The sequence below is a fragment of the Theobroma cacao genome, chromosome 7 (genome assembly GCF_000208745.1).
Source record: "Theobroma cacao cultivar B97-61/B2 chromosome 7, Criollo_cocoa_genome_V2, whole genome shotgun sequence".
Classification (NCBI taxonomy): Eukaryota; Viridiplantae; Streptophyta; class Magnoliopsida; order Malvales; family Malvaceae; genus Theobroma; species Theobroma cacao.
In genome coordinates, this window is record NC_030856.1 from 9,783,729 (window position 1) to 9,796,994 (window position 13,266).

The window sequence follows — 13,266 nt, forward strand, 5'->3', positions numbered from 1 at the left end:
TTCATCATTTTTTAAATTTAAAATTATTTCTCTTTAATTGTTATTATTATTATTTATAATATTATATAATTTAAAAATATTTTTAATAAAAAATTCAACACCCACGGTAAACGAAACACCACTCTAGTACTAATTATTCAGGAGGAAAACAAAACAAAACAAAACAAAACACAACTCTCGTACGTGAAACGAGGGAAAACGTATGAGATTGGCGAAAATGTCTATGCTAGATGACGCAAGCAAATGCGTTGCAGCAGCCTCCTCTGTTGACTTTTGGGTCAGTGACAATTTAAAGAGGAAGAAATGAGTGGACCCAGTGACGTAAGCGGTGGCATTGGCATAGGCCCCTTTAGTATAAAGAAAGACAGCAGGCCCTAATGGTCGAGAGATAATAAAGTAAAAACTTTAACAAAAAAAACAATAATTCTGAATTTTCGAGATATTTGTTTTGGGGAGTTAATTTCCAGATTTGTCAGGAAAGTTACGGAAAGACCCAACAACTGTCAACCTTTTCGTCTATAAATATACTCTGATGAACCCTTCAGTTTCAGACATCTCAAAGCAAAAACCAAACCAGGGCTTCTTTAGTTTCAGTTGAGTTCAATCTTTGTTTCAGAATGGCAGACGAGTTGGTTTTGTTGGATTTCTGGCCAAGTCCATTTGGGATGAGAGTGAGGATTGCTTTGGCTGAGAAAGGGATAAAACATGAGTACAGGGAAGAGGATTTGAGGAACAAGAGTGCTTTGCTTCTTCAGATGAATCCTGTTCACAAGAAAATCCCTGTTCTTATCCATAATGGCAAGCCTGTCTGTGAGTCACTCATCCAGGTTCAGTACATTGATGAGGTTTGGCATGATCAAGCTCCTTTGCTCCCTTCTGATCCTTACCAAAGAGCTATCGCTAGGTTCTGGGCTGATTTTGTTGACAAGAAGGTACTTTCTTCTCTTTCTTTTTACTTCTTTTTGGCAGGAAGTTTCCTTGATTTGGTCTGACAGACTTTGAATTTCGGGGGGCTTGTTTCTTTGTTTCTTTTTAACTGTCTAATCTGTAAGCACTGTTCTTGGTTTTATAAGATTGTTGACTGCTGGTGCTAGTATGATAACTTTGATCTATGGGCCGATTTGATTTGACATTCTCTGTGTTTTAGTTGTTATTTTTTTTCCCTTTCCCTTGTTTGGGTAATTTTGATAATTAGAAGTAAAATCAAGCCAAGTTTCAAGCTACTTTGGTTAGTTTTAGTCAATTTAAAAAATTTGATGTCAATGGTTTAAATGCAATTATGCTCATGCAGAGATAAGTCGATTATTTTGATATATCTCTAAATAATAGTGATTGGATCACCAACTTTTATGCTAATATTCAAATTGGGCTTACGTAACTTGTCAAATCTTACTCTAGGTCTAGTTGATGATGATGATAGCTACGATTACTGCTCTTATAAAGATTGCATTTGGTTTTGGTTACCCCCAATTCACAATGAAGACTAGAGCAATCGTTTACTTTGATTTTTTACTTGTTTTTGGTACATATGAGAGGTAAAGGGGAGTGGGGATTTCGATCTTAGATCTTAGAAAATATCGAAATCCAGGATGATTGTAACAATCACTAGGCCTAGCTTGAGTTGTTGCTTTTAAAAATTAACACTATTATTATGTTGATATTTTGTTGTTTAGGATCATTTCATTGTAGGTTCCTTGTTGAGGAAGAAAAAAAATGTTGAGATAGTGACTTTCTAGGAACCTAGGCTTCATGACTAATTCTCACCTGATAATATATATATATATTTCCACTTGTTTATTCCAATTCTTGTTGTTTCTTGTTGAAATCGTCAGCACGGTTTGTCTCATTAAACGCTTTAGTCTTCAATTGTCCAATCATCCCATTAATAATTGTGATTAGCCATTACTTTTATGGCTCTATGAGTTTGTTTTGTTTTGAGTTTTTGTCATTTTGCTCAATAATTAGAACCTGTTAAGCCTAAATTATTGTTTAATGAAATGCAGATATACGAACTTGGGAGGAAAATATGGACAACCAAGGGAGAAGAACAGGAGGCAGGGAAGAAAGAATTCATTGAGTGCCTTAAGCTGCTGGAAGGAGAGCTTGGAGACAAGCCTTACTTTGGGGGAGAAAATCTTGGTTATGTAGATGTTGTCCTTGTTCCATTCTATAGCTGGTTCCTTGCTTATGAGAAGTGTGGCAACTTCAGCATTGAGGCAGAGTGTCCCAAGCTGATTGCATGGGCTAAGAGGTGCCTGCAAAAGGAGAGTGTGTCCAAGTCTCTTCCTGACCAAGAAAAGGTCTATGGTTTTGTTTTGCAGTTAAAGAAAATCTTTGGAATTGAGTAACAGGAGACTGTTTCTTTTTATCATGTTTTATGTTTTGAAATAAAGGGGCACTTAGTTGTGCCTGGTATTTGTTTTGTGTTGTGGGAGGTGAATGCTTTTCCCTGCATTTAAAGATAGAGCACTTGGCTGTGCTTGGGGATGTGATGTAAACTTTGGAGTTCAAATATAGTAAACGTAGTTCCTGTGTTTAAACTTGGCTGTCCATGGCAGGCCACAACCTTGTGGAGCAAATTTTTATGTGGCTTTTGCATACTGCAATCCCCAACTTCCACATCATTAGGGCGAAATTATCATTCATGGTATGATGTTTTTTTCAATTAAAGTAATGAGCACGGGGTATTATGTCTCAAAAGAGATACCTACTTTATAAGGGAAGGATCTACTTTTTAAGGTAAGGTTTTAGTTATTAATTTGTAATCTATAATTTTATTTCAATAATATATAAAATACACAAATATCTAAGAACAATTTATTTTATCATTAAATTAAATAGTATGCATATAATCTTTCAACCACATTCATTCCAAAAATATCTTACCAAAATATCTAGAATAATCAATTAAGTACACATAATTAATTAATACCAAACATTCATTAAAAATTAGAAAAATAGCACAAATATGTAAGAATAAGAGAGTGAATGAGAATGGTCAAATCTGATTTGAACTTCTCTGTTAAAGCTGGATTAAAATATCTTTCTTATGATACCCATACATTAAAATCCTTTAAAGCAACATATATCAAAGTTAATTCTCTATAATGATTTCATGTTTCATACCCATTATTGACTAGTTTTAGTTTTTTAAAAATTTGATTCTTTAAACTCTTATGTTTTTTTTTTTGCAATAAAAACTTATATTTTATCTCTATAGCATATAAAAACTAATTTTATAGAGATAAATTCAAACTAAGATATATAAAATATCAAAGTTAATCCAATCATGAATTGAGTTTTAAATTTTAGACGTGAAACTTTAAGTTTTGATTTCTCTCTCTACAAGCGAAATCGAGTTATAAGCTTTATACGAATCTAACCCTTGTATTAAGAGGAACAAAAGTCTTATGGTTTTTTTTTTTTTTAAAGGCAACAAAATCCTTATGTTAATCAAATTAAAATGAATCAATTTTGGTATGTTTTATATAAATTCAAGCCAAATCCAAAAACCCATTCCCACATATATAATATCTAAAATTGACAGCTCTTAATTTGATGATCAACGAGTTTAATAAGCCTTTATGGTCTCAATAACAATTTTAACTCATCAAAAAACAATAATCTCAAGATAATTTGATGAAAATTACATAAAATCAAGTTGTTCTTAATTTAAAATAATTAAAACCCACAATCCTTGAAAAACTTAGCTTCTCAAGCACGATTTTTGTTAAATTACATTGATGTAATTTGACCTAGCAATCATGTAATTGATAATATATCATCAATTAAGCATCCCCCGAATTTAACTACACTATTCATTATGGAATTATGAATTTTAATAATGTAATTACACAAATTTAAAAACCATGTAATATCTTAACATGTAGTCGTGATTTATATAATTAATATATGATTTTTCAAGATTTCAAATCGTAACCATGGTTGCTCTAATACTAATTAATAAATTTTACGATCTACTATAATAGAAATTTAAAAAACAATAGCATACTGGATTTTTGATACATGATTTAATAATGAAATATGATCAGTTTAACTAGTAAGATTCAATGCACTAAGATCTTCCTCTTCTTTTTCTGTTAACTTTCCAATGGATGAGAATATTAATATTTTTTGGGTAGACAAGAGAAGAGATCTAACCTTATTTATATAGTGAATATTTTTTTTCTGGTCTCAATTATATAATGAATAATTAGTTCTACGATTTAAGATTTCCTACACATACTTACACTTTTAAGCTCACATATAAATTGGAGTCTAATCCACTTTATTAAATCATATTATAAACTATAATATTAGCTCTTTATCAAAATCAAATTATTTTAGTCTAATTTTGATAAAATAAAAAAATAATGTAAAATCTACAGTTTGATTTTATTAGAAAATCTATCAATTTGGTTTTACTGTTGAACTAAATTATGAAAAATGGAATTCGATGGGGATGGAGCTTGGCATAGGCTTAGTATTAACTAAGCTCAATTCATTTCACATACCTCTCCAAAATGGGATTCTTCAAAAATACTTATTATATAACACTTTCCCCTTCATTTGCATGGGATTCTTTTTTTTTTTTTTGGGTACATTTCTTTCTCATGTGTTTTCAAGTGGGCACTTTTAAGCCCAAAAATAGTCTTTAAAGGGGTTGGGTAAGCCCATATGTTTGAGGTTATATGGGGCAGTGCTATTCCCAATTGGGTTTGGGGGCCAAGCCCAATGATTGGGCTCCCAATAGTGGGTTTGGGGTCCAGGAAAAATATAATATTTAAAAAATTCTCAAAAATAATTTTGTTACATAAATTAGCTTCCACTTTATTAAAAAAGTTAGGAAACAAATAAGAAGAATAACAAGAATAAAATAAAAGTCATAAAAATTGAGACTGAACTGAATTATTAGTTTTTCATATTTCTTATTTTGTCTTGCTTTGACTTCTAGAGTCCCTCTTGAAATTAAACCCAGTCTATTCTGCCCCTTTTATCAATTGATAGGCTGCTAAAATTTTGTGGAGTCCCTTTTATCTCCCACAATCCAATAAGTGGCCCTCCTTCTCCAACCCAAGATAACCCCATTGTTCCCACAATCTGCTTTCCTTCTCTAATTTTGCTCTTGACCACAACAATTCTCACCCACCCAAAATTCCTGCGGGGGACCAAGGCAAAGCAAACCCAAACTTCCTGACTACCAATGGCTTCTTTCCAGCAAACTTCAATCTCTCTTCAATCCAAGCTCCTCCCTTCTTCCCAACTTCCCAGAGCCCTCCCTTCTCTCAACCTCTCCTTCTCAGCCACCTTCCCTTCCCTCAAACTCTCGACCACCCGCCCTCTCCAGGGTGGCGCCAAAATGTCAGCCACAGCCGCTTCCAGCTACGCTTTAGCTTTAGCCGATGTGGCTAAGTCCAACAACACCCTGGACTCCACCAGCTCCGACATTGAACAAGTCGAGAAAATCTTCTCTGACCCTCAAGTCATCGACTTCTTCGCCAACCCCACCATCGACGCTATCAAAAAACGTCAGGTTTTGGATGATATAGTCAAGTCTTCCGGGCTTCAGCCTCACACTGCAAACTTTTTAAACATCCTGGTGGATGCCAAGAGGATTGACATTATTAAGGAAATTGTGAAAGAGTTCGAGTCGGTTTTCAATAAGCTGACGGATACGGAATTGGCCGTGGTGAGTTCAGTGGTGCCCTTGGAGTCTCAGCATTTGGCACAGATTGCTAAACAGGTGCAGAAGCTGACTGGTGCTAAGAATGTTAGGATTAAAACCTCGATTGACCCAAGTTTGGTAGCTGGGTTTACTATCAGGTATGGCAATTCAGGGTCAAAATTGATTGATATGAGTGTTAAGAAGCAGTTGGAGGAGATTGCTGCTCAGCTTGATTTGGGTGATATTCAACTTGCTGTATAAGTTTAAATTTTCATTTTTTTTATGAGAATTTGATTTGGAACCTTTTTGTTTTGGTTATTATGTAATGTCAATTGTATGAAATTTGTCCTAATATTAAACTGTTTCTTTTGGGAGAAACTGAGGGTGCTTTTGGGTTCTGGGAAATGGAGTTATTTTAATATTATGAAGAGTTAATCTGTACAAACTTACTTGAAAGAAGGATGCTTAATGAACTATATTTTTTTTTTTTGCTCAGTTTAATGAACTATATTTAAGAATGAAGTAGGGAAATTCTACTCTCAGATTTAATTAGGAAAGACAAAGTGAAAGTAGATACGCAAGTGAACAAAAAGCATTTTATGTACCATGTTACATAAATTTTGGATCAGATGTCAGACTCAGGTAAGTATCTGAATATGTCATGTTTTAGGCAACACTTTTATACTGTGAAGTTTGAGGATCTATTAAGTGTGATACTCATATGTAATTAAAGTGTTCAGGAACTATGGCACGAATATGATGGGATAAAGTGAAGAGTTATGTAACATGAGTATCAATTCTTACAGAAGAGTTATTGTAACGTGAGCATTGCAATGGAGCAAAGAGTCCCATATCATGAGTAACAAGTCATACAGAAGAGTGTGATGAACTGAGATTTTTTTTTTTTTCTAATTCTACTTACTTTCGGAATATATTATTGTTCTTCCTTTTCCCAATCGTGCTTATGCTCATGGAATTGAAACGGTGAGGTTGATTCCCCATTGAGTAACTAATGAGGAATCTGGTGTGGTGGTGGTGAAACATATGGCAGCCGGAAAAATTATATGGACCAGGACTTTGATCCATCTTTAGAAGCATTTGGTAGAAACCTGATGCTCTGCTTAAACAGAGATAGAAGGAATGTGATGGAAATTTCTTCAATGGTCAGTCATCAAATTTTGCTGAGAGGTACTTTCAAGTTAGAAGTGGATGTTTGCATAGCCATTTTTTGCTGGATTTTGGGTTACTAGAGGAGATTGATTGGCGGATCCGAGCAGAGTTAATGTCTAAAAAACCATTTTGATTTCTGCTTCTCATTTACTTGTGGCTTGGAACCTTGATTGAAAGATGGTCCTCATCTGAGTGGTCTAAGCGGGGAATTGGTTAAAATCCATGGATGCAGCTGGCTAGGAGAACTTAGCATCCTGTTCTAGCATGGATGTTGAGGATGGTAAATCTGGAGTATCTAGATCTAATACAATCAATTGAGGCCAAAAATGAACACTTAACCTCTGAAAACCTTGTTGGAATCGACTTCATTAAGTTAAAACCAATCAAATGATTGCCAGGAGCAGTGGTTTGTTCTCCTATGTCAATCTCCTCCGCCCAAACTGACTTCCAGAAACCTTAGTGGAACCAATCAACCATACTAAAAGAATGGAAATGATGCAAAGGAGCTTGTACGGACAATTTTAATTGAACTGGGATGGGACTTGCTAGTAGTTACAACTTCGACACCAGACTCTTGAGTTCAAAACAAACAACTAAAAGTTAAAGGCAAATTGTAAGTACAAAGAACACCAAAACAAGGAGTTCAATCTTAGACAGATGACTTCATCTTAAGCAATCTTCCAAACAGCTTTCAATGGAGTAAGAAGAGATATAAACATTAGCAAATCACCATTGACACTGGAACCTTGGCACAATCCATGAACTATAAAGTGTCTGTTGGCATGGATGTTTTACCTTTGAATTAAAGCAATATAAGAGCACATTACTCATTGATTAGGCTCACTGGTAACAATAATACTTTCCGTGGTCCTGGGACGGGCTGCCTTTCAGGCCTACAATTTTGCCTATCTGAACTTGGATTAAAATCTTAAACCCAGGTCATTACTCTAATAAATAAGTAGGATTTATATTTGGAGTTTACATTTGATGGTACCTAGCGGATTTATTAATAAGGTGCCATTCGCATAGTATTAAATTGATGACAAGTGACAACGCATCAAATATATTCTCTAATTAAATTTATTTAAAAAATATAAAAAATGTTAAAATAATAGTATAAAATACCTATTATTATATTAATAGTAAAAATAGAGCTTATAAGCCAGGCTAACCCTTCAAGACCTCGCCCAGGCCCGAGAACGCTCCCCATAGATAGCAGTGCCAGTGCCAGTGCCATGTGATAGCGCCTTTACATTATTTTCTGGATAATATAGCATTAAGTTCTATGGGGCGAAACAATACCCAACTGAAGTACTAGGGCAAATTTAATTTCGAGCAACTAATATAATAGTCTTAACCTACTGATACTTACCAATAAAAGTAAGGTTGTAATGGAGTCAAATGGAGTTGATGCAAAGCTTGATTCGATTAATTTCGATTATTATATTCTCAAATAAGATGGTTAATATAGTCAATTTAGGATTGAAGTAAACTCAAAAATTAAATGTAACTTATAGATATGTAACATAAACTTTATGTTTTCTTTTTATTAATGATTTTAAACTATTAAATTCTAGTGATGTTTCCCCTCTCATTCCACCCACCCATGCTGTGTTTTATCTTCATTTTCTGACCCACTTCACATTTATATTATCTCATAACATTTCAAACCTACCCATTGAGACAGGCTTGACTACTCACACCCCCATTCTTTCAAACATTAATTACAACCATTAGTCCTCCTTTGCACGACTTTTCTAACATTCTACCATTGGTCCTTCCTTTCCCATCTCAGTCTCTCGTCCCTAGAAAACGTTTCCTTTTTTCTTTTTGGAAATGGGTTTTTTATGATAAGATTTAATAGCAACATTTAGACCATTAACAAAAAATTAACAACGCTATATTTAGCAAAAAAAATAGTTTTTGAACTTTTAGACGTGACAGAAATGTATGTATGAGGCAAGAAAAGAGACAAAGAGGAGGGACATAAAACTTTTATTCTTGACTCAGATCCCAATTTAAGTATTTAACAATAATTCAATGTGTTTATTTCATTTATTTTTTTTATATTTCTTAATTAGTGATATTATTGATTTGTAAGATGGATGTAATAAAATTAATGTAGTCAATGAAAATACTAAGAAATTAATTATTCTTAAATAGTTACCTTCGAAAGTATGAATTAGATTTGGGAGATGAATTTGGTAAAAAATTTAGTAGTGAAATATTAACCTAATAACATAGGGTTTGACAGAAAAGCAATCCGTACATTTTGACTTTAAAGGTAATTAAATTGTTCTTGAAGTTCTAAAAGTAATTGATGGTATTAGTTTTATCACTACACATTAAAATTTATTATCTCTATTTCGTAAAATCTTATTAGAGTATTCTGAAATTAGAATTTGACAATTCAAATCGTTATTGTTTTCTTAAGAACAATTAAAATGAAGGTATCATTAACTATAGAGGATTAGTCTTAATTAGTCGTTGTCTATATCCTAATAAATGATTTATATTTCACATTTATATGTGATGGTTGAGTAGGCTCCACTGTGAGAGCACGACCACAGTTACAACGAAGTTTCTATCATTGAGATGGGTCAATGGCTCAATGCTAGTTTGAAATAAGATAGTTATGAGCAATTCATTATTTGATAAGACCTTGAGAAATTAGAAGACATTGGAATGGATGGTTGATTTGATACATGATAATCGACACTTACGGAAAAGGTAAACGAGATTATCCATTAATTACCATTTTTGGGTGGGCTACGAGAGATAAGCATAAGCCGAATTGATAATAACACCAACCATGTGACTGAGAATGCTGGCTCTCCGATGTACTTGGGAAAGTGTGGCCGCATGCCTTCAATGGGCATTCAATGTTTTCACCAGCTACCTTACCTAAACCCATTAATAAGTTTTAAAGCACTACCGTATACATAATTCCCACAGCTAAGAAAGAATTGAAGAAGAAGAAAAATTAGGAGAAGAAAGAATCAGGCAAGGAGGATATGGAGAAGGGTACTGAAAAGGGTAATGGTGTCGGTGGTGGAGCTGCTGCTTCTAGGTCTCCAATGGCTTTGATGGGGTCGTCGAGATATGAAAATGAAGAGGCAAATACCGGCATGCGAACTACCGAGACCATGCTGCGTTTGGTGCCAATGGCTTTATGTGTTGCTGCACTTGTTGTCATGCTCAAGAATTCTCAGTCCAATGAATTTGGTTCTGTTTCCTACTCAGATCTTGGAGCTTTCAGGTGTTCTATTCCTACACTTCCTTATTCACTAGTTGATCAACCTTTTTTTTTATATCAGATATGATCTGAATCTAAGAAACTAATGAAATCAAATTAGGTTTCACCACGCACGTTCCCTCACTAAGGATATATATGTTCCAGAATTTTATCAAGTAACTGGTGAAACATTACCACTCATACAGAGCTAACTAAAAGCCTTGAGTGCACCCCAATAACAATCAAATATGCGTTTTGTTTTTTTAATTTTTTTTATACAATAAAACAGAAGTAGAAAGAGAAAATTCAAGTTTTAGGATTAAACCATTAAGCCAAACTTATAATTGGTGAATAGGGATGGATGATGGACGACACTATTGATTTTACCTCTCTGATAACTGTGTTAAAATTCTTCAGACAACAACTTATGGAAACTTAATTATAGGATGTTAAAAGTTAAAAAAAATTGAAAGTTATACACCAACAATGCTTTATAACTAAATTTCTGTAGTAATTTATTTCATTTTTTTATTTTAAATGAGTAAGTCTGAGTTTCCAATTCCAGTTTCACCTTAAAGAATAAAACAGCTTAAGTAGAAACAAAAGCTACAGTTGGGTTTTCCAGCATACTAAAACAAAACAGAAAACCGGCATTGTAACATAATTCCTTAATTTTGGCATCAATCATTAACTGGTTTACACCTTGCAGGTATCTGGTGCATGCAAATGGCATATGTGCAGGCTATTCCCTTCTTTCAGCTATCATTGCAGCCATGCCTCGTCCTTCCACAATGCCTCGAGCTTGGACACTCTTCCTCCTAGATCAGGTCAAGTAAACTATTCTACACCATATGTCTGGTCAGTTACTGATAAGGGTAGAGCATCATCATCACAAATTTAATATATATGTATTTTTGATTCAGATTCTAACATACATAATTTTGGCTGCCGGTGCTGTGTCAACGGAGGTGCTCTACCTGACAAACAAAGGAGATGCAGCTGTCACCTGGAGTGCAGCTTGTGGGACATTTGCCAGTTTCTGTCATAAAGCCACAACATCAGTAATCATCACATTCGTTGTAGTAGCTTGCTATGTGGTGCTGTCACTGATCTCTTCTTACAGGCTTTTCAGCAAGTATGATGCACCTGTGAACTAGCCCAGCAAGACTATTGAGACGACGGTCTTCAACGGGTAATATTACTGTTTAATTTCAATGTCAAATTCTGATTGTAATAATTAAGAACAGCTTTGCCTATAGATGCTTTCTTTCGTGCCTTTTATGTAATCGGACTGCTTACCTCAACCCCGTGTATGTTGTCTCATTTGTTGTGTGTAATGCCAAAAATGACAGACTGACACCACTGAAATCTCAGATACTTACACGTGAAAAAGCCCCGGATTTGATTTTTATTTTATTTATTACATTTCAATACTTTATTCATCATTGCATCGCTTATATATGTGGATAAGGTCTAATTACGGATTACGATCTTCGTCCACGATTAAATAATAATGGACATAAAATTAATGGCTGATATTTTAAATAATTTTGTGATGTCATGAGAATCTTATTCTAAATTAGATACGAGGATGATTATTTAAAAAGATGGGAAGCCTATATGTGCTCTACCTTGGATTCACTTACTTATACCATTTTTGGATTAGTTTAAGAAAATTATCAATTTAATTATTTAAGTTTTGAAAATTTTCAATTTTAGACTTAGTTTTGAAAGCTATAACGAGCCGAAGAAGACCCATTAGGGTGTTCGAAATCTATTTCCAATATCATATATAAGGAATGAATCTGTCTTTAATGATAAACTTTGGGATGGTATGAAAATTTCCTTTCTCGTTAGGATAGGCTTGATTTTCTGGATTCGGGCTTGCAAGAAGTTGCATTCCATAGCTGAGATTGAGTGGTAGATGGAGGCATAGCATAGGAGTATTAGACACTCCCCTTTTTATTTGAGACTTTAATGTGTTACGGTACTCTCGTATGGAAAGAAACTATAAATTTAATGTGGATGGCTCTGTTAATTAGGGGTAGATTTGACCTCGCTAATTATGGTGGTGTCGACACACGTTATATTATTGGGATTTTCTTTGATCCACTTGAAATTCATGATTCCGACTAGTCGAATATAATGGCGATTAGGTATGCCTTAACATTATTTGCATCATCATCCTTTGCAGGGACTAAACGGCTAGTTATTGACTACGACTCTAAGGTTGCTCTCTCTTGAGTTCCTAGCACCAACCACTGGCCTTGGAACAAATGGATCATATTCAATGATATTAATGCGTTGATGCAAGAAGTTGGATTCCATAGATGAGACTGAGTGGTAGATGGAGACATAGCATAGGAGTATTGGACACTTTCCTTTTTATTTGAGACTCAATGTGTCACTGGCACTCTCTTATGAAAAGAAAATATAAATTTAATATGGATGGCTCTGTTAGGGGTAAATCTGACTTCACTGATTATGATGGTGTACCTAGAGACACAGGTTACGTTATTGGGATTTTCTTTGATCCACTCGAAATTCATGATTCCGACTAGTAGAAAATAATGGTGATTAGATATGCCTTAAAATTATTGGCATCATCATCCTTTGCAGCGACTAAACGGCTAGTTATTGACTACAACTCTAAGTAGGGGTAAGCAAAACCAAACCAAACAAATTATCCACCAAAATCAAATACGATTTGGATAAAACGGTTCGGTTTAATTGATTCATTGGATCAATTAGTCCAAAATGTTTGGTCTAATTGATTTTTTGGTCGGTTCTTGGTTTTAAAATTTTTAGATCAATCTATTCAAAAGATCAAACGAATGTTTTTTATGTATTAATATATATAATATTTTATATATATTAAGAAGAATTGATAGTAAACTTAATCAATAATATATTTAAAATATATTAGTTTATTATATACACGTATATAAATCATAACAATAGTAATTTAATTTTAGTTTTATTTATTTATTATTTATAAATCTGTATTAATATAAAATTACAAATTATATATTTTAAATAGTTATATGTTAATATTAATATATAATATTAGATAAGAATTAATTGATAGACAATACTTTTTTAGTATGTTTTCTTTTTATCCTGATTTAAATAAATTTTTATTTTTAATTTCGAAAAGTAAAAAGTAAATTTGAAATGTAGAAACAGTTTTTTTTTT

At 33.6% G+C, this 13,266-nt stretch overlaps 3 protein-coding genes across 4 annotated transcripts; all 3 read left to right on the forward strand.

Moving 5' to 3' along the window:
* Window positions 392–2,624, forward strand: LOC18594547 (probable glutathione S-transferase). Its single transcript, XM_007022137.2, has 2 exons — window positions 392–932; window positions 2,004–2,624. The coding sequence occupies exons 1-2, from the start codon at window positions 618–620 to the stop codon at window positions 2,346–2,348; spliced, it is 660 nt and encodes a 219-aa protein (XP_007022199.2). The 5' UTR covers window positions 392–617; the 3' UTR covers window positions 2,349–2,624.
* Window positions 5,038–6,063, forward strand: LOC18594548 (ATP synthase subunit delta, chloroplastic). The gene has a single exon (XM_007022138.2). It carries the CDS (start codon window positions 5,204–5,206, stop codon window positions 5,924–5,926), a length of 723 nt encoding a protein of 240 aa, XP_007022200.2. The 5' UTR covers window positions 5,038–5,203; the 3' UTR covers window positions 5,927–6,063.
* Window positions 9,677–12,517, forward strand: LOC18594549 (CASP-like protein F16). Of its 2 annotated transcripts, XM_018125252.1 has the most exons (4): window positions 9,677–10,094; window positions 10,780–10,897; window positions 10,994–11,262; window positions 12,265–12,517. In XM_018125252.1, the coding sequence occupies exons 1-3, from the start codon at window positions 9,850–9,852 to the stop codon at window positions 11,225–11,227; spliced, it is 597 nt and encodes a 198-aa protein (XP_017980741.1). In that variant the 5' UTR covers window positions 9,677–9,849; the 3' UTR covers window positions 11,228–11,262; window positions 12,265–12,517. The 2 variants fall into 2 exon arrangements, with proteins under 2 accessions (XP_017980741.1, XP_007022201.2); XM_007022139.2 differs by lacking the exon at window positions 12,265–12,517 and having other exon boundaries at window positions 10,994–11,481.